This window comes from Rhodamnia argentea, chromosome 10 (genome assembly GCF_020921035.1).
Source record: "Rhodamnia argentea isolate NSW1041297 chromosome 10, ASM2092103v1, whole genome shotgun sequence".
Classification (NCBI taxonomy): Eukaryota; Viridiplantae; Streptophyta; class Magnoliopsida; order Myrtales; family Myrtaceae; genus Rhodamnia; species Rhodamnia argentea.
The window spans coordinates 11,792,433-11,818,132 of NC_063159.1; the positions used below are offsets into that span (position 1 = coordinate 11,792,433).

A 25,700-nucleotide genomic window follows, 5' to 3' on the forward strand; every position below is an offset into this window, starting at 1 on the left:
GCACATAGAAGCTCATGCGGGTTTATATATTTCACAAGTCCCTGTAGAAGGGATGATGCTATGGGATGATCATCCCAAAATCAGCACATCTACTTCATGTTCACCGGTTGATTCCTTTGCCAAGAACGAGTGATGTGATCGAGCAGCTCAACTTAGTCTTGCCACAAGGGTGTCGACTTATAACCGTTGGCGAGGTATTTACCATGTGGTCCATGTTAGCTGTGTCAGTCTATGTAAGAGAACTACATTCTATTGGGGCAGATTGTATCTGATATTCCACTAGACAGACGATTCTGCACGGGCAACTATGACGGGCGGGAAATACAAAAGGAAAATCTAATGCACACGTAAATTTGAATGCCTATGTCAGCAAAAATAGCTAATACTCATTGTAACTGGGTAGAATTGGTCATAAATTGCAGATAATTGACTTCTCGTAATACTAATGAATGAATCGTTTCCACCCTCACGTGCACGGTATATTTCGTTTGGGCAAATCAGGAAAGGGTTTGGACAGCATTGAGACCTACTTCGATCACTGCTAGAATGTTCATTCGAGGCGGCATCGAAGTACCATAATATAATTGATCAATAAATAAAAAATGCGTGGGATCATAAGATAATTCCCGAACCAGTAATCCGGATTATTAGCACTAATCCAGTAATAAAGTTTCAAGAAATGGAAAATGCAAAAGGTTTCCTCTAAGCTACCATTAGCTAGCGACGTCGCCATGCATGCATTCTGCCGGAGGCGACCACCAGTGATTACATGGTGGAGACTCGGGAGACGGGGACATGTCTGCCGGAGGCGACCACCAGTGATTACATGGTGGAGACTCGGGAGACGGGGACATGTGCGTGGGCGGACGAGAGGATTATCTGTGTCTTATATTGGCCGAAAGGGAGAGACGGCTAATGGTACCGGAGAGCTACTTTCTACGGAGGTACTCTTTGGCCATTGACCTATTGCTCATTCATGAAGAGCATAGTTGCTTGATACTGATACACCTAAGGAGACAATCCAGAACTATCGATCTCCCAATGTTTCTCCTCTCGTACTTCGCCCCCGCTTTATTGCCCAATTGAACAATCTAGTCACAAATCCCCCTCCTCCTAATTGCTAAAACACCCGAGAAGGGGAACCAAAGAATGCTTCGCGAGGAACCCGGTTTTGCTTCAATGGTTCTCCACAGCTTGCGAGTGCGACCAGTATTCCTTAACTAGCTGCCCGAACAACGAGTCCTCTCTTTTCATCAGCTTCATCGGCTCGTCGTACTCCACGAGCTTACCTGCGATACAAGAAACCGCGGAAATTTGAAATGTTTGACCCATAAAAAATTGAGGTAGGATAGTTGTTTTTCAGTGGATCAACCTAAGTGAAGGCTAGCTTAGGGAACGGAACTCACCATCACTAATGGCAAGGACCTCTGTGCAGTCCATTACCGTCGGTATTCTGTGAGCCACGGTGATCACGGTGCAATCAGCGAATTCGGTGCGAATGGTTCTCTGTAGAATCAAGTCGGTCGCATTGTCTATCGATGCGGTTGCTTCGTCGAGCACCAGTATCCGGCTTCTTCTCAGAAGCGCACGGCCCAAGCAGAACAATTGCCGTTGCCCCATGCTCCAATTCGACCCATCTTCCACAACTGAATAACGAGGTGCAGCTGTCGTAAGTTACTACTTAAAATAACTATAAGAAGGCAAGTTCATGGCATTAACGCAGAGGCTTACCCATGGAGTCCAGTCCATCTTGTTTCTCCTGAACTGCCTCTCGAAGCTGACATTTCCCAAGAACCTGTTTATGTGCACTAACTCAAGTTGGAAACATCCATATTGTCTAACTTGTATATTCCCGGCCAAAGAGAAACAGGGTTTACCTCCCAAATTTCTTGGTCAGTGTGTTGAGACAAGGGGTCCAAGTTAAATCTCACTGTCCCGTTGAAAAGAGTGGGCTCTTGAGGTATAATCCCGAACCGCGACCGGAGATCATGAAGTCCGACCTGAGTGATATCGATGCCATCTACAAGAACTTTCCCTCCTGCAGGCTCCACTAGACGGAATAGAGCACCAATCAAGGTCGTCTTCCCGCTGCCAGTTCGACCAACGATGCCTATCTTATGTCCTCCTTCAAAAGTGCAACTGATCCCTCGAAGAACAAGGGGTGTATCGGGCCTATACCTTATCTGTTTTGCATCAAGATTCAGTAATCTAACTAGGTTCATTACATGAACTAATCAGTGGGAGCAAAAGTTTACCTGCAGATCGACAATCTCGACTTTCCCTACAGACGGCCAGTTGGTAGGAGGTCGGTTTTCTTCAATCAGGAGAGGGGCTTCGCTTGGTACGTGCGTGTACTGGTTAAGCCTCTCCACAGATATTATATGATTCGCCAGAGTGCACTGGTTTTGAATCGAGAAGACGAGAGACGTATTCAGGGAAAGACCATAAGATAATGCCATTCCGATGAAACCTGTTACAACATAAGGGGCAACCGCAACAAAGTTTTAGTCACTTGATCTGTCTTCTGTCAAATTCCAACTGACTAACCATAACATGTAAATGCTCATTCGTAATCAAGAAAGATTAAAGAAGTTTACTGACCAGGGCTGAAGGATCCTGGAGGAAGCAAAACCACGCAGAGTGCCGCGGAGGACAGAACAGTAGCACTAAGTGTTTCTAGACGCTGTATCAACCATTCATTGGCTGCAAAACTGTGGAAAAAGGGACTAGCATTCTCATCAATGAGTTCCAGGTTCTTCCTAAAGAACCTTTCCTCCTCTTCAAAAGCTCTTATGGACATTGCCCCTGCCACTGACTCAGCAAGATGATTTGCAACATAAGACTTGGTCGTGCCATTGAGTCGCATCAACTCCTTTGCAGATGAAAAATAGTATCTCTGCAGACCAAGTTCAAGTTCGATTAGGTTCTAGACAGAAAATAAATAAACACACATGCATAAACATATCCGATGAAAAACAGGTGCAAGATGAAATGAGGATGTCATGAAGGAGTCTTGCTACCATGTGAAAGCAGAACATGCAAAATAATGCCACTGGCTTTTAACTGACTATACTATTAATTTTTATTTGGATTTACTTATCTTTAGAGACCAATAATGCCACTGGAACAACAACAATGTATCCAATCGATATTTGGTAACAAACAAAACTAATTCCTCTTATCGTGATTCTTTACTGCTAACCGAAAGTATTGCAGAACTGCAGCGACTAACTGTTGCCAAGTCATAAGTTTACCTGTAACCGAATTGCAAAATATATCATCGGTATCGACACGAAAAGTACTTGCCATGTAACAACAGCCAATACTCCAAGATTAGAATACGCATTGAGTGTTGCTCCCACAGCAAAAACGAAACTGAACGGGACGTCGATATCCACAATGCTGAGATCAGAGGAGACCTGCAATAGAAGGACGAGCTTATATACACATGAGTTTGGCAAATGCCTTTCATTCTCCATAATAACTTTTTGAGACGCTTACCCTACTAAGTATCCTCCCCAGGGGTGTTGAGTCATAGAAAGACATTGGAGCGCGGAAGAGGGAGTCTAGCAGCTGAGAAAAGAGAGATTTTGACGACTGAAGGCCAAGAACAACGACAGAGAGCGATCTAGACAGCAAAACAAGAATGGAGGAAAACCCAATGACCAAGTAAACCACAATCAAACGCAATGTGCTAACTTGAGGATTCTCGACATTCGCTGCCATCCACGAGTTTTGAGATATTTGACAAGCTAGAAATATAACTTGAGAAAGACAGGCCACAGCAAAGTATATATAGCCTTTATTCTGGTTCAGATATTGTAGGTAAGGTTTAAACCCCATGTCTCCAATCTCCCTTTCCTCTTGTTTGATCAGTTGACCGCCTTTTGGCGCTTTCTGTTGTTTCCCTAAGTATGTATTCTTAATCTCTTGCAAGGATGTTCCCTGTTTTGTGGAAGAAGTAACCTCCGCGAGTCTTTCAGATCCAGCAGTCTCTTTGTGCGCATGGACAAGGCCTTGAAACTCTTGGCTAGAGGCGAGTAACTGATGGTAAGGAGCTGCTTGCAGGATTTCTCCATCTGCCATCAACTGTCATAATGAAAATTGTTCTTAATGTCTCTTCGCATGGGTATGAGACATTACAAACACTTACAAACATACGTTTGATTTTGCACGAGAAAGCATGCAAAAGTCGATGTCTACAAATGACAAAGAACAAAGAAAGATGCCACAACTGATAATTTAAGTGGAAGTCAACAGCTTGACATTGAGACCATGAAAATATACTAACCAGGACACAATCAAATGAGGGAAGGAAATCGACTTGATGAGTCACTAGTAGGACCGTCTTCCCAGAAAGTGCTCCCACAATGTATTCCTGCAAAAAAAAAAAAATGTGGTACAGATTCAATCAAACGGTCAAGACATTGCAAGTATTGCAGAAAATCAGAACAGAAAATAATTACATTAAATAGGCTGGTAGCAGTATGTGCATCTACAGCACTGAAAGGGTCATCTAACAGGTATATATCAGCGTCCTGGTAGAGAGCACGAGCAAGTTGAATCCGCTGCTTCTGGCCGCCACTGAGATTAACTCCTCTTTCGCCAATTTCAGTGAGGTCACCATAGGGAAGCAACTCTAGATCTTTCACCAATGAACATCTCTCAAGCGTCTCTTGGTAACGCCAACTATCCATTGCAGAACCAAATAAAATGTTTTCTTGTATGCTCCCGGTCTGGATCCATGCATTCTGAGAAACATAGGCGATCTTCCCATACACTTGAATCTGAAAATTAAGTGGACAAGTGAATTAGCATCAAATGAAAACACTAACCTTGAAATCTGAGAATTGTTACCATTAAGAAAGTTTGGGACTGAAACATTACCAGGCGATAAAATCCTACTTGGTGCTATTTGAATAAGTTCTCTTTTAGGCCAATCCAAATAAGTTCTTATAGCACAACAAAAACAAGCAGAAAATTTAGAACTTACGGTTCCTTGAGTATCTGGAACTTCTCCTAGAATTGCTGCCAAAAGGGTTGATTTTCCTGAACCGACTTCTCCACATATAGCAACTTTTTCACCAGGCCTGACCTCAAGGTCAATGTTCCTAAGAGTTGGATTCAGTGGTTTCCCTTCCCATGAGAAACTTGCCAACTTTATCATAATTGTGTGGTCTACTCTCTGAAAGTTTCTCTTCTGCCTAACATTTGTATTCTGCAGCTCCGGAGCCTCAAGAAACTTCACGACCCGTGTAAATGCGACCTTTGCTTGAATTACCACTCCGACCACATCAGGAATAGTTCGGATTGGGTCCTGAACAAGACGCAAAGTAGCCACGAATGTGAAGACGTTATTAGCGTGCAGAGGAATGTTTAGGAAATAGCATGCCCCGAATGTGGCAGCTGAAACCAAAACAGGCGAGGACCAGAAAAGAACACTATTATATGCCTTCCGTAGCTGCACAGCTGATAACCATTTGTATTCCACCATCCTCAAGCTTTCGATGACAGTTTTAAAATGAACTTCCCAAGCATATAATTTCAGAACTTTCATGTTCACAAGAGCCTCAGTGCACGCCTTCAGCCTCTCATCTTGTGCGGTCATAAGTCTCGTCTGGAACTTATGCTGCAACTTTGCAAGCGGTGTATTACAAAGCACCGTAAAAATGATAACTACCAAAGATGCAATTGTCGCCGACCCCACAGCACGAAATAGAATTATGAGTGCGATGCAGAGCTGGAGGCTTGTTGTCCATGTCTGATGAAACCAAAAGGGAAATTCTCCGATTCTATAAGCATCAACACTCACATAATTCATAATCTCACCTCCCGAATGCATCAGCCGAGCAGCATTGGACAATCTCAACTGCTTCCTATAAATGGCTGCTGATAGCAAGGACCTCACTTGCAGACCAATACGTCTGCTCCTGAAGTACCATTGCCTTTGAGCTAAAGATTCCAAAGACTTTAAAAAAAAAAGAGAGATCGCCAACACATAACCTTCATGCTTAAAGCTTTCTTTTCCCTCGGCAACCTCAATGAAAGCATTGAGAAGCAGAGGACCAGCAGAAAGAGTGAGAATTTTCAGAAGTGCAAAGAACCCAGATATGATGATCTCTCTCCACTGGCATAAAATTATGGTCCACAAAATAGATGGTTGTGATGACGGTTCTGCTATCTTTTGTTTGTTCAGTTGCTCCAAGAATGACGCATGACAACTTTCTGCTCTATCGGCCTCCCACAACTTTGGTATATCTTCTTCCTCGAGAGTTTTCTCTCTCCCTCTTCTCATCAGAGAGTTCAACCACCAAAATGACATTCTGCTGAAGAATCCAGCTTTGGCAAATGGAGTAACCGGAGCAACTGTATCGGCTTTTCCACTACCGTTGGCCTCTCCGGTCAGCGGAGTATATAGATCGCCTCCATTTGTAGCATTGTTCTTATCGAGATCTTCATATACCTTATAAGCACAAAATAACAAAAGAGATGCCCCGAAGAATGAAAGGATGTCCAAAGCCATCCCAAGAGAGACTTTTTTGCTAGTCATCGCGGTGAACACGGATAAAATGCAGAGTACACCTGCAAAAAAGAAGGCGAGAACGGCCAATAGCCGCAATGGCGATCTTGGGAGATGTCTCATCCGAAGACTACCAATGAAGCCCATTAAAAACCACGTGAAACCTTGAAAAACGGCCACTAACCACCGGTTGAGGGGTAAAGCAGTCTGCATTCGTCTCAGCTTCTCTTCCAAAATCCAAATGCCCAAACCTAAGTACATTACCCCGACAGAACCATTCACTATGGCCGAAGCTATTTGCAATCGTGAGAGCCTTAGATACCGAGACGGGGCGCGGACTGACTTCGATGATGACTTCTGTATCATACTGAACAAAAGCAAGACTAATAGAACGATGGAGAAGCAAATGACGAGGATGTGGTCCAAACAGGTAGAAGGATGACCAAAAGACAAAAACTTGGGTGCGCAAGCTCCTCCGTCTGCATCTGTGCAGTCAGATTCCCCGCAGAACACATCCCATAGATTGCCCATCATCTTCTACTTGTTCTCTTCCTGCCTTTGGACTCTGTTACGCGCCGAAAGGAACCACTAAATTAGAGAGGAACATTTCAATGTGAAGCTTTGATAGAACCGAAATCTGAAAAATTGCTGAAAGAAAAAGGCCACAACAGCAAAACTGAAAAGAAGCTCCTGAATCTAAATTAAGCAAGCCATATATCCGTGTGAAACTTTGTCATGTTCTGGGGAGAGAGAGAGAGAGAGAGAGAGAGAGAGAGAGATCAAAGTGGCTGGTCTGCACTTTACTGTTTCATAAGTTCCTTAAAAAAATCTCAATATCTACTCACATCCATCAAAAGTTTGGCAAACAGACATTTGCCCAAATTTTCTCTGACATTCCCAATGACACATAAAAACAAAAAACAACCAAATGCACGATTTTACTAGGCAAACCTTAAATGGTCCAAAGGCGACCCCTTTCTTCCAGGCTTTAATTCACAGGAGAGTTTCTTTCTTCCACTGAAAGAGCTCGTCCGGAGAAAAAAGCAAAGGTTTTGCTTTTGCTGTTGCAGAAGTTCAAATGCTCATAAGTTCCACCGACAGGTTTCTCTCTCTCTCTCTCTCTCTCTCTTAGTCTCCCCCCCTTTCCAACAGAGTCGATGCTCCAACAATGGCCCTTGAAAGCCAACTTGGATTCACCTGCCTCAAAGCCTAAAATACAGAGAAAAGAAGGATGGTATAATTCCTCGAGGAACTTCACATGCTCGTGAAGGATCCCATTATATTGGCAAGAAACTCCATGAACAGAATCAGATTTTTTTATCCAATTTTTTTTTTCCGATAATGATAAGCGAGAAGGAAAGGAAAGAAACCGAAAGGGTGAGCACCCACCAGAAAATCGCACGAGACCCGAAATCGCCGCCAACGACAAGTGCTCCGCGGTAAGCGAAGGAAGTCGGGGTCAGTGCAATTCCATTTCGCGGCCTGTCGCTTTCCCCCGTGCTTTTATTAAAAACTGGCGAGGCTCCTCTGTTTTCTCTGTGCGTGTCGCGGCAGTGGCGATGCTATAAACAGAGGAGGAGGACGGCGTGACAGCGCCATGGCTGGATTCGATGCATGAATGCAAGACGAAGACGAAGACGACGACGCAGAAGAAGAGTGTCTCTCGTGTCGTGTCCGAAAGCGTCACGGCTCACGTCGGTCAGAAGTGGACAGTTCTTCGCGTTTTGTGTGGCTCTATGTTTTTTTTTTTTTTTTGGTTGGGGGGAAGTCTCTGCAAAATTATAGAACTATAACAATACGTGGTTCTTATTCCGCCTGCTGTCGGTAAATTTAAAAGATTTTCCATTCCGTATTGATCTTGAGTTCCGCCACCTTCTGCCATCCTTCATGGAGTACTCTAGTAGAATAATGTGATCCGAGATCGATTGGAACACTTTGATTAGATAATTTACACTCATACGATTCCATCAACTGTTAAACTCTTAAAATTACTCGATAATTCCTCATCCGAACGTAATATCTAACACGAGCCTCGCGTTTACCTACACCCAAAGGTGACCGGATTCTTTTTTTAACCAACATGATCCGTCATAGAAATCGATGTTCATTAAAAGAGTCCGAAGACGATCAACATGCCTCCGACCACGAGCCGATTTGCAGCCTCTAGATTAGAATTTTCCAAATAATGGCTTTGTTAAACACATGGTTTAACAACCCACGCTTCATAATTTTGAAGTTAAATTTTCTTGCTTTCCACAATCCGAAAAGATTGTCCGGAGGATTTTTAATCTCTTGTCCAATCTTATCCCATTTCGAATCATGACGACCAAATGTAATATCAGTACAATGGCCTTGCATCGCTTCTATTGTTTAGTCAATTGCGGAGGATACAAAGTAACTATTATGATAAGAAGCCGCACACAACCTAAGGCTCCAATTACGTTTTCTTGGTATGTCATGAGCCATGGTAATTTAAGATACAAATCACGTGGGGCCCCCTTGACATCTCTTTCACTAGAAAGCTAATTAAATTTGGATTCCCGTAAGATAGCTCTTGATTTTTTTTTTTTGGGAAACTGATAGCTCTTGATTGACTAAGCATATAGTTGACCAAATCGAATATCCTAAAAGGCCACCAGCAATATTCAAATATGATCGGTCATGTTAAGTGATGATGGCAAATTTTAGATCGGCAAGAAAATTTAATATTCAAATTTACGAACTTTTGATAAATTATAGCCAGGCAGTCCGACAAGATCGTCGATTATTTCTAACCACGATCTTCCAATCAATGAGTGTTTTATATAAAATACGCGATGATGATGTGTGATTTTATAATTGAGATTGTAACGTCCCCGGCAGATCGTGAGGAAAACATTTCACTTTTCATAATTATCTCGATGTTATCAATTATTGTAAGATTATAGAACTTGTTTTTTTTTTTTTGTGGGGGGAGGGGGGTCCGATTTTATAGAACTTGTTTGAATAGGCTTTGTGTAAAGTCTTTGTGCCTCTTGGATTCTTGTCTCCCGCCACTACGAAACAAAAGAATTTGGTTGGGCAAACAAAGTGGAAAAGAAATGGAGGAGCATCCCGACATGAACGCAAATTCTAATAAATGTCTATTGTGCGCAAAAATAATTCATATTATTCCACGAGGAGCGACTCCTAATTTTTTTTTTTCCATCCAAATTAACATTCCATTCATTTCTATAAAAAACAAGAGACAAACAAATGAATTTCAAAACAAAAAATATTCCATATTACAAGACAAATCATCGGAACAAACGTAAAAGTTGAACGAGCAGTGAAAGTATGAGATAGAGAAAAAGATGGCGGCTAGATCGAGCGAGCTTATCTATTCGACTAAGTCTAGCTATTATTACGTGCGAACTCCTAACCTAGACCTCGAGTCCGCAAAGATCGTATCGGATCAAAGTCGTTTGTTTCCGCCTAATTCTATGGTACACGTGGTTTGGGCCACCATGCTCAAAGCCGAGGATTTCCAATAATTACAAACAAGTGCCGCGGGTGTTGTAGGGCGGAGCACTTTCGACGATCGATGTATGATTCCCAACGTAAAAAGAGTGTAATGACGTAGTGATGTAGACACACGACTCTCTGAAATTGTGGGAAGCAAAGTCTTGGGTCACATCATTAGAAACAAACAAAAGCATCTCCGTCTCGTACGACATGGCCCATCTTGTCTTGTCTGAATCATACACCCTCTCGGACTTCTGTCTCGTGTCGTCACGCCTTACGTCATTTCCATAGGGTGTTCGGATCCAATCCCACGTGATGTTTGTTTTCCGTTTTGGTCAAACCACGTGGCATTTGTCGAGGCCACTTTTTTTTTCCTGTTTTTTATTCACGATCGATCTTCTAATTAAGGCAAATTTTTAGAGAAAATGACCCTAGAGGTGTCACCTCGCTCTGTGTAAATAAAAAAAAAAAAAATTCAAATCATCAATTGAGTGCCACTTTTGAAAAGCCCAAAAAAGAAGATTATCGAAAACTCTAACGTGATGATTTCTTTTCATGAAAGTAATGCAACGCGGCTCGTCACGGCTCGTCAGGAAAATGAACTCATATTATTTGAGCCAAAAGATGCCGTCCAAGTGCTGCATCCTTACAGAGTAAATCAAGAAGAGTGAACAAGGGATTGTTGATCAACTTACTGAATTTTGTATATTTGATTCTTGGATAGGAAACGCGGATTGACGAGAAAATTAAAGGTGCAAAGACCGGAGGAAATCGCGACCATTCATGTAAAAGGATATTGTAATGTAGAGAAAATAAAAGTATAGCATTGAACGACTAAAAGTAATGTAGAGATGGTGTTCGGTGATTGATTGGCGGTCCCTTGCTCGATTTATAATGTTAATATTAATAGCTACTAACGATGTTTAACAACAGGTGCAAAGAAAGCTAATAACATCCTACGTAACTCATAAAATTTAGTGACATGTATTTACGAGCGGTTACCAAAAGACCCGCTATTCAACAATCATCGTCTAATTATTTCCTACCTCTTCTCTCCCCAGCCAGTCTTAGTTCTCTCCTCTCTCCCTACCTTCACAAGGCATTCTTCTTCAACCTTATAGAGGGGAAAGTTTGAGCTTGATTTCTCCATCCCTCCTCTTCTTCTCTTCTTCTCAGGTTATTTTAGTTCTATATCTTCTTTTCTTGTTTTCCTCTCATTTGGAAGCTTTTCTCTTACAATTTAGTTTAGATCCAAAAATTTCTCTCTCCCGTTTCGAAAAGATTTCTATCCCGATCTAGTCTAGATTTAAAAATTTTGCATGTATGTTTTTGGGGTTTCGTTTTCCTCGGATTAAATTCAATTTCAAAGGAGATTAGAAGAATTTCGTGAAGTTTTCACTCTCACATGTGTCAGATCTTTGCTCAGTCGACTTTTTTACTCTACTAGGTGATGGCGTTGGGAACATCAAATATAGGCGTGCCCTGCTGTAAAGCAAAGCCATAGTAGCAGATGGAGTTTTCGATGTGTACTTATTACTGAAAACGAATTCGGTGATGATTTTGATGTGAAGAAGTTATATGTGTGTTCTTTGGGCATGTGATCTATGAACTTATTCTGACGATTTATCTTGTTATATGGAGTTTGTTTTATTTTGAAGCTGTCTAGGATTTATCTTGATTTGAAGTTGTGGTTTTTAAACTGAAATGTTTTTCACTTATATTTTAATCGAGGAAGTGAATGAATTATTATTTGGAAAAAAAGAAAAAACAATCATCGCCTCGTCACTCGCCCCACTTTGATGGTTTCTTCCGCAACTTGCAATCATCTTCCTGGCGGGTTAGAACAGCCCTTGTTTCTCTGCCCCTGTCATCCATGGCTTCCAAGATTCACGGCTCTTATTAATTGATAATCGTGCTGGCTTCCCTATTGAATGGGTCATTATGACTTCAGCTAACATTATGACAGCCCACGTTTCTCTGCCATTGTCATTTACAGATTCACGGCTCTCATTAATTGGTGATCGTGCTGGCTGGCCCATTGAATGGGTCATTGTGATTTCAGCCGGAATTTGTTGACTTCAAGACTTGAACACTGTTCTCGTTCTTGATTCATTGATCTTCGCTTAAACTTCAGTTCTTTTGTCCATGGAACCAAGTTTCACTTACCGACACTTTGTGGCTTAGTAGTTTTCTCATATATCACATGTCGGCAACTCATTATCGTCTTTTGTCGATCACCTATAGTTACTGAACAGAAGGACTTAGTAAATTTTACCTTAACCATGCCTTGCTTGGTCATATCCGGTAGGCAATTTTTTTGTGTTTAATAATAGATAATCTAAATAGAGATGATTGTATTAACGATTTAACTTTTAGACTGGTTGTCGATTTCTCGTTCGAACACAAAATTCAGCACGAACATCGCGTGTTGGATTTTTATACACCTGTCTCCTCTTTCTGTGATTATTTACATGTATAAATGACCTTTATGAAGCAACTAATGTGCATAAAGCTTTCTATACCCGCATATTGAATGTCTCTCTTCTTCTCGAGTCAATTATATTTTTCACTTATTGATGAATTATCATACTTATGTTCCTTAAAACATAATGTGCATGGCCTTGCATCGCTTAAGATTTTAAATTATTAGGTTTGTCAATTGCGGAGGATACAAGTTAACGTTTTAAAATGAAACCTAAGACTCCAGTTATGTTTTGTTGGTTGTCATAAGCCCTTGTAATTTTCCAACGTAAACACGTGTTCCCTTGACATATCCTTCTCTAGAAATCCAATCGAATGTAGAGGAGTGAATTTGATTTCTATTAAGACAGCTCTTGATTGACTAAGCATATGGTCGACCAATGAAAACGACTCTTTAATCGAACATCCTAAAAAGCAATGAGCAAAAATCAGATATGCTTGGTAATTTTTAAGTGACGATGTTAATTTTTGAAATGCGGTACTTTCAAATTTTCATTTCAGGAATTTTCATAAATGTTAAAATATCTCATGTTGTTTTTTTTTTTTTTTTGGGTCGAGATATCCCATGTCGTTTGACGATATGGTTCATATGCTCTTTATACATATATGGTTTCTTCTCATCAATCTGCTTAAATTTTTGGGTTTCACTTCATAATATGGTATGAGAGAGACAGAGACAAAGACAGAGACAGAGACAAACAGAGAGAGAGAGAGAGTAATGTTGCGTTATGAAAATTGTAAGACAAACATCATTTAATAATCGAGATTGAGTGGACTCACGTGCTCTAGAAGCGCGAAAGAAGTTTTGTCAATATATGGATTGCCTAAAAATTCGCACTAATAATAGAGACTAAAGAGTAGATTGAAACAATGATTCCATTATAGTTATTAAGAGATATGCTGCAAGTACTTTGCTTACTCGTTTCCTTAACAAATTAAAGGAAACGATTATCTAACATTATACCAAGGCACATATCGCAAATTTGAAATCAAGCAAAATACCCTCTCAGCTTTTCTCCTATTTGTTATGTCGGTTATTTTTGCAAGTTTTGCTATTTGACTTCCAATTATCCCATTGATGTGATTAATTCTGTGTAATGCACATGGTATCATCTTGGGGCGAAGAGAATTATTAATACTCGTGTTGTGAATATAGTGGTGGGAAAAATGATTTTCCTAACAATGATAGCTAACCCTTCTTAATTATAATCTAAGTAGCATCGACACGCGACACACGATACGACATGACACAACATGCCAACACTTTATTTATGAAAAAAAAATAAATAATTTCGACACGTTAGAACACGTTATATATTACATGCATAATTTTATTGATCATGTATATATAAAAATATTAATAGTGAGTTTCTTTTTCTTTTTCTATTAGGGATTCACGATTATTATTATTATTATTATTGCTGGCCGGATATATTAATTTTGACGTGGTTTGGTATATGACTTAAGTGTGTGTGTATATATATATTTGATAAACTTATATTTTGACCCTTAATTTATTGAAAATGTTTAAAATTGACCTCGCAGTTATTGAAATGGCGTGTCAAGATGCTAGACTTGCGTGTCACTAACGTTTCTAGAGCACCGATTACGTGTTTGATAAGAGTGTTGGACATGACATGGAGGCCCTCGAAGAGTATCTATACTTCCTAGACTATGAGCATGGTAGGTAAACAAACACGTGCTCGAGTTGGTAGGTAAACAAACACGTGCTCGAGTCAAGATCTCCATACCTACTACATCGAAAGGCCAAATTGACCAGCTCGACATGGGGACAAAAAAAGTGACAGATTGAAGAGGGCTGAAGAGATTTTGCATCACAACATCCGTTCTCCTGTCTGAACCGCTGGTTTTTTCGACTTTGGGCCCCGGATGCATTTGGAGCGTAGCGAGCGACCGAATATTTCTCTTCGCATCCCCAGATTCCACCGCTTGTGCATATACACAGACGTCTTCTTCTTTCATAAGGGGATGCCGTGTTGACGTCACAACGTGTAACTGGTGTTAGAAAAAATTTTCACCGAGTAATTGATATGATGTTGAGCGGTTAATATATTACAGCCGTTTCATAATTTATTGACTTAAAAACTTTTGAATGAAAATGAATATGGACTTTACATTCTTTCAAGTAAAGCTATCGAGTTTTGACTGCGCGCTGCTCTTCGCGGAAACTCCAATAGCCTCTGCAAAGAGACATTGTATCACGTGAGATTAAATCTAGCACAACGTGAGCTGAAGATTCCCGACAATTATACCGTGAGAATCATGTCATTAAGCGTCAAATCCGGCGCTTCAGACGAGCGCGCACTTGCTTTGTAATATGGACAACAGCTTGATTCAATATTGTCGTCGGGACCCAAAACGGACTGGTGTTCATGCGCTCCCCTTGCTCTAAATGCTTTCACTTCGAGACTTGAAAATTCTACATTGCGTTTGGGCTGTCATATCCATTGATCGCCTGCTGATTGGCTAGCTGCTTGTACTCGTCAAATATCACATCCCCGCTCCAACATAAGTACGGATAATAATTAGATTGTCCCTCCTTCCAAAGATTAAGCTCTCCAACGCAAATTAATATCAACTTATTATATATACATATACATAAGATAAATATGCAAATTAATTACAGAGTTTCTATAATTCACAGGAAGAATATATACACATCTCATAATTCATCTAAATCCAACAAGTATCATATCACATGTAAGGGAGAATTATCAAGAAAGTCGTAAAATTTTTGTAATCGTGTCAATTCGGTCTGTCCGGCCACTTTTGACCCAAAATTGCTGGCATGAATGCCAATCGTTATACATGGCACGACCGACGTGAATGTGGACAATTGTTAATTATATTTTTTTGATTTTTTTAAATATTCTTCCTCTTTCCTTTTTTTTTTTCTTCCATTCCTTCTTCCTCCAAGCACGATGGCCACAGGCAAGCTTTGCCAGACGAATAGCCACTTGTGCCCGCGCCACGATTTTTGTCACGCCACATCTCCCTATTGAGCTCTCGAAAGAAAGCTCTTTCGAAGCACTAAAAAGTCCCTAAGCCTTGCCGGCCCAAAATCTAGTCCGCAACAAACGAAATTGGACACATGATGGAGCTGATCAAGTTCCTGCACAGCATTTCCCGAGGATTTTAAAAAAAATCAATCTCTCTCAAACAGGAGGTACAAATCGCAACTCGTAAAATTTTACTAGTTTCGAGGAATGCGAGGGACTAATCATCGCCATTGAACAGCTCAATCTCGGGCAAAGCGTCGACAACAAAGCTAACAAGACAACAAAGAACACTTACCAATCGCATGCAAAATGCTATTCCGGCATCAGCCCATGTTTTTCGAACAACCACCGCGATTTCTCTCCCTTCTTTCTCTCAATTACTCTAGGAATTGTTTTCTCCCTCTCTCTTCTGGAATCACACGAAGGCTTCAGAAATTGGTGGAAGAAGAAGACCTCTTGAAGTTTATTAGGCCTGAGGTGGGGCCGAGTTGGGCCTCTCGTTTCTGGCCCAACCACTAATTTCTTTCATTTTTACTCTTTGGGCCCAAATGCGACATCGAATTTTCAAGCACGTATTCTAACCATGTAAATGGAGTCGTGTCCGTACGCGCCACTGCGGCGCCAAAATATTTCCAGAAAGGGGAACAGAATTATCCTAGATTCGTTTGACAAAACTTAGATCATGATGAGACCGAAGACTAGTCATCCAAACTCATCTTCTTGAAAAAGCTTAGTAATTTTTAAGTAAATTACAAAGTCGTGAATTTTTTTTTTCTTTTTTTGGGATCGAAAAGTCGTGAAACTGACTTGCTTTGGATCCAGGAAGAAATATAACATTGCCATTCCTCATACAAAAAAATGTTTTGAGACGGCATTTACACGAACCAATTTGAAGCCGAACAAAAGTCACACAAATATTCCCAGAGAAATTGTCCCCCTCGATTACAGATTATATATTACATAAAGCTATCCACTAAAGTGTCCTCAAGAAGAACCACTTAGAAAATAAGCCAATGCTTCATCCATATTGTTGTTGTTCTTGACTAAGGCCTCGGCGATACTGCTCGAAGAAAACCCCATCTCGCGCAGGCGAGTATAACCATTGACAAATTCCCTAACCTGGTTAAGAGAAATAAGAGACGGTTCACTTCAAACTGACAAAGGAGAGAAGTTCCATTTAAAGGCCAGTAAAAGCAGACCATCGCCCTATACTTTGAGAAAGAAGCAGCTCCTCGAATGACAAACGTATAGCAGTACAGAGTGGATTGTGCAGGGGAAAAAAGTGATTGTTGCTACGTGCTCAAGATATTCAATCCAGTTAATCGTCAACCAACATAAGATATTCCCCAGGTGGACATGGGCAGGTGTGGAGATGTTAAAACACCACACATGGTCCCATACTTTCATTAAAACCAAATCCAATTGTTTCGTAGTGTTATCTTACAGGAAGGATCACACATTGACTGCCATGGACCATCAAATTTGCAAGAAAGAACTTGAACGCACAAGAAATCTAACCACGCAGTCCCAAAAAGCACATCACTTTTGCCAATGCAAGGAGAGGGTGACTACAAGTTTTCTTCGATTACTTAAAATTTACCAATAATAACCACCGACAAGTGCTACAATCAAACTAGATTGCATCAGCCTGGACAGGAAGGCCATACCACCAATACTTCAGGTTCTGGAAGGTCTAGATTCGTCTAACACTTGGTCACTCCTTCATTACAAAGCGTTCAACAGGTAACAGTAAAACAAAAAAGAAGTAAAAAGGGATTGCACCCCCTAGTGTAAACATACTGGAGCCCTAGGGAGTCAAGAATGTGCACGCAATAAAGAAAGGAAGGACATGCTTCTAAATGGATGCTACTGTGGGAAGTTCATGAGGGTCAATTAACACACACCAAAAAAAAAAAACCTCAGATGTACCTTGGTTGGATTATCCCCATAGTTTGCCACTGCAAGAGGAACAGCTTCTCGGCTTAATCCAGATGAGATGTACTTGTTGACTATAGGATCTCCTGCAGGACCCTGTACAGACAAGCATGTCCACATCATTTCTAGTTGATCGGAAGTTAAGAAAACTGACTGCTTGATGCACTTCTTATGTTACATCCAATGCATTAACTAATTCACATGGATAACGAAGTATCACATGGCGAGGAAACAAACATGGAAAGTAATTTCACATATAAGGCTAATCAAAATTCCAAATCTGCAAACAGGACTGGAATAGGAACCAAAAATCAATTATTTTGGTCGCAGCCAGAAGCAGATGTGGGGAAATAGAAAGTAAAGAAAAGGACAGAATCAGACAAAGGGAGCCTCAACATGGCGTATTTATAGGGATTTCAGGTTTAACAGACTCAACAACCTCTCAGTTCTCCATGCAACGTATAACTTGTTATGAACTATTGTGACACAGCGGCACAGCTTTGTGTATGGGCACACACCTCTTGATCTTATGGCACAAAGTCACAAATTGTTTATCTTTCTATTTTGCAAAGAAGACTAATTTTAACCCTAATCATTTCTTTTTTCTGTAAAGGCTACAAAAATCCATTATGTAGAAGGCAATGTCACCCTAAACAAGCACCACTTTGAGCATTTAAAGGAATACAACCAAATTGACAGTCAATGAAGCTGAAAAGAGGAGCGGACTCCTGAAATGAGCAACATACTGATGTAGGCAGTGCCTCTGAACTCCTTGATGGAAGATTTTCCATCCCAAGCCTGCTCCAATCAGGGCTTTCCTTCTCTATTTCAGCTAGAACTTTCCTCTCAAAATCGAAGTCAAACTGAAAGTTGCTTCGTGGTATATCTCCCATTTGTGGTAACAATTGAGGCTACAATTTGAATGATTAAAGTTGCATCAGCAACAAGTCGCATAATTTCTCTGATGGAATTATGAAACTTTTAAATATACAAGAACTGTTGGGCAACAGGAAAGGTATAAACTAGTCTTGTCTCTCTTATGATTCTTCCCTGACTCTATAACTTAACAAATAATGCATAACCGAGTTTGATAAACGTAACAAATCAGCAAAAGTTGGGGGATAGGGACGTGAGCGAAGTGTGTACTGAAAGATTGTTTAAGTGGAGTGCTCCTGATCATTATTTATCAATATAGTTGCGATGAAACTTAGCCCATGTGGAGACATTAAAACCGATCAGTGTCAAAGACAACTCAATGGTTGCCGAGTAAAACTAGAAAGGACTATCCAGAAACTTGAAAAGCAAAAAGTATCATATGATTCATTCTAAGCTAGCTTCAAGTGCGATTGCATCCAATACTCGCTAAAGATACAGTAATCACACATTTAGAAATGATTCGCCCATGAAAATATGTAGCTGGAAACATTGATCAAGACAATGACAAAAGACACTAGCTGGTTAAAAGCCAGAAAGTGAAAATCATACGAGACTCCATTTCCACTGTGGATACGTTCCTCGGTAGATAGCAGGAAAACATAAATTCAAGAATTACAGATACCGAATTGAATCGGATTCATTGATCCAGCCCTAGACAAAAGACCAGAGACACCACAAGCACAAGCCCAGAGTGATTCATCAAAACCACTATCATTAGCTTGTGAAGCCACTGGAATGACCTACAAAACAATTCTCGTTCAACTGATCTTACCGGGGGAGTTATCCGATACTCCGGTTTCACAGCGACCCTGATGCCCAATCCTGCTGCAATATCATCACCATTTAAAAGAAGAAAAGGAAACGATAATATCAATATAATGATTGAATCTAGCTCAATCAAAAGCGAATCGAAAAAACGTCAATTCCAAGACCACAATTTCGCCTCAGAAGCAGCTCAAAGAACTTACAGGAAGAGGAAGGGGGAGGGGGAGGGGCGGTGAGGTGAAAAGAGGAAGAACGGCCCGCCGTAGGGCCTACGGCGGGGTTGCCGTGGTGGCTCCCAATCCTCGGGTACATCGCAGATCGGACTTCCGACGGCCGCGATGGTGGTGTCGAGGGCGGCGGTGGCGACGACTTGGCGCGAGAGGGAGGAGAGGAAGCAATGGAGGAGTTTCTGAGAAGCGTGACGGAAGAAGCCAAAAATACAAGCCAAACACGGAAGCTAGGGCCCGGCCCAGGACCGCCAATGTGGGCCAGTTATCCGAAATGGTTTGACCCGATTCTCATCTTATCCAAGATCAGCTAATTTGAATTCCCTGTTCCTGGACAAATTTGAATTGTCGTTTGTTTGTTTGTTTGTTTGGTGTTGTTGTGTTTTTTATATTTTTGCCGGAGGAATAGGGGTGAGAATGGATAACATAATCTTCCTTTTAGCATGAGTTAAGAGAACTGACGCCAAACACATACAGAGGCAACTAATTTCCTTCATCTACAACAAAACACAGTGTACAGCTACCATACCGACAGTACATCTATAGTAAACCAGGACAGCAATGCTACCATATCACAATCCAAATATAGGGTCGTTTGTACTAAAGATCGACGCGTTGAACTGTCTAGTGTTCAAGTCGTTTCCGTCCAAAGCAGAACTCAGCCGATCGAGCCACTGAGTCGGGCTCGGGTTCTCGCTTTCTTCTACCCACTCCGAGGTCATGTCGATGTCGTCGAATAGAATCGGGTCGGCCTCCGGAGATTTCATCTGCCTCGCTAATTTGAGGTTGGAGTTGATGTAGATGAGGTCGTTCATTGTTTCCTTGTCGATCTTGTTGCGCTTCTCTGAGTGGATCTGCTGAAATGCGCTCCAGTTCCTCTCGAAAGTAAACGTGCTGCAAACTTGGCTCAGGATTCTTATGGCAACTCGCTGCAATGCTGGTGCAGAGTCTCCATACTGTTCCCACCAAAGTCCTGCAAATCAAGCTAGTAATGTTGAGTCTAGAAAGGAGGCAAAAGTCACTACACAACTGATTAATGCAAGGCCCAGGAAAAAAGCACAAACGAAAATAGCCGGCCGAGTTAATATTAAGAAACAAAATGAAGAAGCAGCCAACTGTGGACATCGATGATTCTTTTATCAATTGCATCAGATTTTTGCATCTTGCAGAACACTCAATTGCTTGGCATTTGTTACGAAGGTGCTCCGGTGCAGACTGTAGTAAGAAAGAGGCTGCCCTTGCAATCTCTCAGGACTGGGTCAGTCATATGTAGCAACAAGCATAATTGGAGAGATCTATGTACATATGCCGATGCATAGGATGTTAAGAAACAAAACGAAGAAACTGCCAACTGTGGAACCTCGATTCCTGAATGATTCTTTCATGAATTGAATCAAATTTCTAATTCATAACAGCTTCCTAGCAAGTAATGCAGGGATCACTTCAAGACATTCCGTTGAAGAATAATGGGCTTGAATTTCTTAGAAATGCAGAACATGGCATGTCATCATCTTCAGGGACAACATAAACAGGACCCACGGCCAAGTTGAATAACATAACCGGACATAATGTCTCTCTGTCACTTAAATGCACAGAGATATACTGTCTAATGGGGACAAAGTATACTTACCAGGTGCAACTGTCTCTCTTGCCTCCATGGCTAGGCTACAGCCAAACATTCCTTTTGCCCTCGTGAAGGTAAAGATCTGGTTGGTGATATCACGTCTCATGTCAGGCGCTGGAAGCAACTTCTCTAGAACTTTAAAGAAGTCCTCCTTTATAGATCCAAGAAATTTGATTTCTGTATTGTATTGGATGCTAGGGTTTAAAAATGCAGCAGCAGAATGCAGAGGTGAATGTAGCTGATCCCTCCATTTTCTATCAACTATATCTAGGAAAACTTTGCACTTACTCTCATCCATGATATAGTATGTCCGGATAGATTCCTTGGCTCTAGTCATTAGCTCGTATATTGAACCCACAGCTGGTTTTCCCCCAGAAACTTCTCTTAGTACTCTAAGGAATGGCTCTGAAATGGCAACACTCTCTTCCACAGCTCTCCAGAACTCATTATCCTCAACTATGGCAATACAAGGGATGCTTTGGGGTTTATTCGAGTAAGACGAGTTCATAGAATACTCAGGACTGTTGAACATATGCTTCAGTTTTGACTTTTGCTTCAGTATAGATTGCAATGAAAGGAAGTTTGATACGGACTTTGTGATACCCGTCCGAATAAGTTCCTGACCCCCCGTGAACCTCTTCATGAGATCTAGCATCATTGCATTGTTGTATATGAACTTTGAGATAGTCTGTGCTTGTAAGATACATCTGTTCACCCAATCTACCCTGGAAAATTCCTCCAGGATTAAGTTCATACATTGAGAAGCACAGGGAGATACAAAAATTGTCCCATAGTTCTGGAGGATGTGGTTGGCCACGCCCGTGTAATTCAAACTACTGTCCATGATTATTTGCACAACATTTTCTCGTCCAAAATCTTGGATCACAGAATCAAACAAGTCCGCGAGGCATTTGATGTTCTTAAAATAAGAGGATGCGTCAACAGATTTGTGGAAGAAGGTTCGAGACGGTGATGAAACTAAAAAGTTAATGAATGCTCTTGACTTGTTGTCAGTCCATGTATCTGCAATGATTGTACAACCCGTGGTTGACCACTCCTTCTCAGTATCTTTGGACTGTAGACTTACTTCAGACTTGATCTTTCCCACCCATGTCGTTCTCAACATATCTGCAGATGGTGGGATAAATCCAGAACCACATTTTCCAACAGCATCAATCATTGACAGATAGGATGAAGATCGAGCAATGCTGAATTCCAGCTTATTTTCAAAGAAGAACAGAGCAATACTTCTCTCCGCACTTTCTTGGTTGTTTAGACATGAAGAACCCATAGGTGAGACTGGAGAGAAGACCTTCGTCATTGGAGGTGATGCATCCGTTGATGTAAAAGCTTTATTTGCCGAAACACTTCCTGGAGGCTTAGTCTCTGGTACTGCCAGCTTTGGCTTTTTAGAGCTGGACGGTTCTTTGACATCCTCTTTCGATGCTATTATCGCTCTCACTCTATCACTGACATCATCCCTTACTTTACTACATGGGTTTACACCTTTACTTGGAAGTCGAGAAAGATGATGTTTTAATCTACTAATGCCCCCATTCAAGACTCTGAGGCAGAATTTGCATCTTACCTTGTTTCCATCCAATTTCTCAGCATATTCCCAGCAAACATCTTTTTCTCGTACCACTGTCAATAAATGAACACGAAATAATCTCATTGCGATTATTCCCAATGATCAAACATATCAAAAATAGTCTGTTGTACAACTGTAGGTCTAGTGTGAAATCAACGAACAAGAGCTAAGCAACTTAAACGTTGGAACATGTTATGCAGATTAATAACATAGCACTTACTGACGATGCAGGGAACTTCTTCCTTTAGTCTGTGCTTTAACCTGGATCAGAGGTGGAAAGGTAACGTTGTAATGAGCAGCTCATGTGCAAGCTCCATTTCCCAAAACCTTAGATGTAAAGAACAAGGACATTAGCTTGTTCTTCACACAGCAATCACATTGACCGGAGCAGTGTGATGATTCATCAATTACAAGTACCTTGAGGAAATACAATTTCAAGTCCACAATGAACATGATTAAACGAATTCAAACACATTGGGGAAAAAAAGAGATGAGAACAAAAACCCTTTTGAAGTGCTCTAATAGAAAACCCAGAATTCCAGAAAGGATTCAAGTTCAACTCCTTGAAATGCCCTCTTGTTCCTCTCTCTTCAGATGAGCCAAAACACAAGGAGAGGAGCATCTTACTAATCTGCTTCTTTCCGACAGGAGAACCAATAGTCCCTCCCCAAACCCAAAGTTTGCTGACATCAACCAGAACCAATTTATTCCTAAATTGCAAGAACAGCAGCCCCAACGCAATACTTCCACAAGAACTACCATCTAAAGACTCTAAACCCAGGAGATGAAAATCTTTTTTCGGCATCAATCGGCACAGCTTCAGAAAAACCTGAATGGCGATAAACCAGTGCAAATTGCAATCCGAACTTATTCAGATCGCGAGATGAATCTTTATGGCGTTTCAAATCGACTGACCAATTTTTATTGAAAACAAAGAAACTGCGCATCCACGAAAAACTAGAAAAATCCTCGAAATGCTGGAATCCAGAGGCGGACTTCTAAACCCCCTCAAGACTGTTCATCCAAGCGAAAAGAATACCATCCACCCTCTCGTTCCAACTCCTAAGATACACACAGCTCGGTGCTTTCTCCCTACACTCACAACCTAAATCACCGAGATGCCCCCACATCTCTCCTCAACCGACCACTCCCCTCCTCAGATGGAGGTCCATTCCCGATTAACTGCGAATTCCGCGACAGAGAAAACTAGTGATGGCGGCGCTTCCTAAAGGAGCTCGTCGATCGAGCTCCAGCTCAAACTGACAGCAAGCTCGGCCGAGAAGTCGAACTCGCGACGCCTCGTTCGGGTTTCTGCGAATGCGCCATGAGCAAAAGCGCTCAAACGACAGAGACGCGTAAACGATTCCGAAGCTCCTCTTGTCCGAACAGGACATAACGAAACGAAACGATTGAAGAGCTTTGGAGGGAAAAAGACGGGGAACGAAGGTAGCGAAAAATTGAAAAAACGGGGGAATAAAAAAAAAAACAAGCGAGCGAGAAATTAGAAGGGGAGCTTACAGAGAGATGGAGGGGAGTTTCTCGAGCTCGTCAGAGAAGACGGACAAAATGGAGGGCGGGCGCGGATTCCGGGTTCTTGTATTTATCGCGATATTTTGGGGGTTAGGGTTTTCTGTTCTTGCTTCGTCCGCGAACTTTTCAGTTTCCTTCTCATTAACGAGATGGAGAAGAAGAAGATTATCATCCTGGCTTGTCGACGCCCTTCATTTTCGTTTTTATGCTTCTTTCACTTCTGTCGAGGCGATATATCGCGCGGATCAGGACACGTGGTGCGACTTCATTGGTCCGACCAATCAAAAGGCCTTTCTGCAGAAACGACGTCGTGCGAGAGCCGAAGGATTAGTTGGGAAAAGGAAAAAGGATGTGTGACCCTTAGGAAGCTGCTCTCGTTTATCAGAGCCAGGTTTCGATCCTGGGACCTGTGGGTTATGGGCCCACCACGCTTCCGCTGCGCCACTCTGATTTGTTGGTACTCGTCGTCCAAATATTTTATTTAACTGTCAATTATGTGCTCGTTTAAAAAACAGCTTTGTCTTCCCACCCTTCACTGCATCACTGCATGGAGGTATATCATATTTGACACGAGACAGTATATAAATATGACCCTGAAAATTTTCTCTACGTTTTCGAATTCTTTTTATTGATCCGAAGCAACCGAAAGCTCAAGAATCGAAGGTCCCGTATTCAAGTCTTATCAAGCATATGCGAACTACTCTAAATTAGAGCCACGTGCATAGTCCAAAAGCTTAAACCTAACCGATTTATGGGGACTTATATAATATTTTATAAACCTCTCGGATAGCGGAGCCTCTACATTACTCCCTTATATTATTAAAAATATATTTTTTTTTTGGTCGGAAAAAAAAAAGAATTGAAAATATGTAATCTTGCATTATCATTGCTTTGAAAATGGGATGTGATGTGATGTGATGTGATTTTTATTGGTCAGTTAATGAGAAGAGTGGGGTTGAAGACACTAAAATATCAATGAAAATATTGGAAAGAGAAAATAAAAAGATAGAAAATGACTTCTCTATCAATATTCAAATTATCTCCATAGTGAAACTACAAAAAATAAAAAATAAAAATCATAGTTGCGCAGTATTCATGGTAACTCCTAAATAACTAATTCAAGGTTTGTCTAGAGTCTACAAGAATGAAATCACAATTTTATAAAATTTAGTCATGGAATCATTTGTGTGATAATAAATATCGATGAAAAGTTACTAAAAAAGTCTTCAACATATTGCGCAAATGCCAATATTAAAACTTTTCATTTGGCAATTTAGCTCTAAACTTTTGACGATTTGTTAATGTAGTCATTTCGATTAATTTTGGCTAGCCGGCACGAACACCGCTCATCCTACGCAACAAGCCCAGAGCAAGAGTGGACGGTTTGCCATTTTTTTTTAATCTAATGAATTTTTTTTTTAGCTTTTTTTCTTTCTTTTCTTTTTTTCCATGGAATGCTATGTGGAAGGCTTTAGATGTATTCTTAGCATTTTGGCCAAAATTTGTGAAAATTTTCTATGTAGCATTACAAATAATTTGATGCCTACATTTTTTTTTTGTGAGTTTGGTGGGTCATGTCTAAGTTTAT

General features: G+C 41.0%; 3 protein-coding genes across 5 annotated transcripts; all 3 read right to left on the bottom strand.

Annotated features, from left to right (window-relative positions):
* Nucleotides 1–891: 891 nt before the first annotated feature.
* Nucleotides 892–8,213, bottom strand: LOC115753870 (ABC transporter C family member 10). Of its 2 annotated transcripts, XM_030692707.2 has the most exons (13): nt 7,910–8,213; nt 7,472–7,729; nt 4,994–7,085; nt 4,467–4,787; nt 4,292–4,378; nt 3,502–4,089; nt 3,255–3,419; nt 2,602–2,896; nt 2,256–2,470; nt 1,878–2,183; nt 1,732–1,795; nt 1,407–1,646; nt 892–1,289 (listed from the first exon to the last, which is right to left on the bottom strand). In XM_030692707.2, exons 3-13 carry the CDS (start codon nt 7,052–7,054, stop codon nt 1,177–1,179), a joined length of 4,455 nt encoding a protein of 1,484 aa, XP_030548567.1. In that variant the 5' UTR covers nt 7,055–7,085; nt 7,472–7,729; nt 7,910–8,213; the 3' UTR covers nt 892–1,176. The 2 variants fall into 2 exon arrangements, with proteins under 2 accessions (XP_030548567.1, XP_048127910.1); XM_048271953.1 differs by lacking the exon at nt 7,472–7,729.
* An 8,102-nt stretch (nt 8,214–16,315) lies between these two features.
* Nucleotides 16,316–19,563, bottom strand: LOC115753876. Its single transcript, XM_030692717.2, has 5 exons — nt 19,344–19,563; nt 19,148–19,200; nt 18,186–18,350; nt 17,434–17,535; nt 16,316–16,623 (listed from the first exon to the last, which is right to left on the bottom strand). Exons 1-5 carry the CDS (start codon nt 19,450–19,452, stop codon nt 16,489–16,491), a joined length of 564 nt encoding a protein of 187 aa, XP_030548577.1. The 5' UTR covers nt 19,453–19,563; the 3' UTR covers nt 16,316–16,488.
* Nucleotides 19,564–19,758: 195 nt separating this feature from the next.
* Nucleotides 19,759–24,307, bottom strand: LOC115753871. 2 transcript variants are annotated; one of them, XM_030692710.2, is made up of 4 exons: nt 24,101–24,307; nt 22,803–22,843; nt 20,998–22,635; nt 19,759–20,340 (listed from the first exon to the last, which is right to left on the bottom strand). In XM_030692710.2, coding segments are annotated over exons 2-4 (2,040 nt in total). In that variant the 5' UTR covers nt 22,804–22,843; nt 24,101–24,307; the 3' UTR covers nt 19,759–19,939. The 2 variants fall into 2 exon arrangements, with proteins under 2 accessions (XP_030548570.1, XP_030548569.1); XM_030692709.2 differs by having other exon boundaries at nt 22,803–22,999.
* Between the last annotated feature and the right edge of the window lie 1,393 nt (nt 24,308–25,700).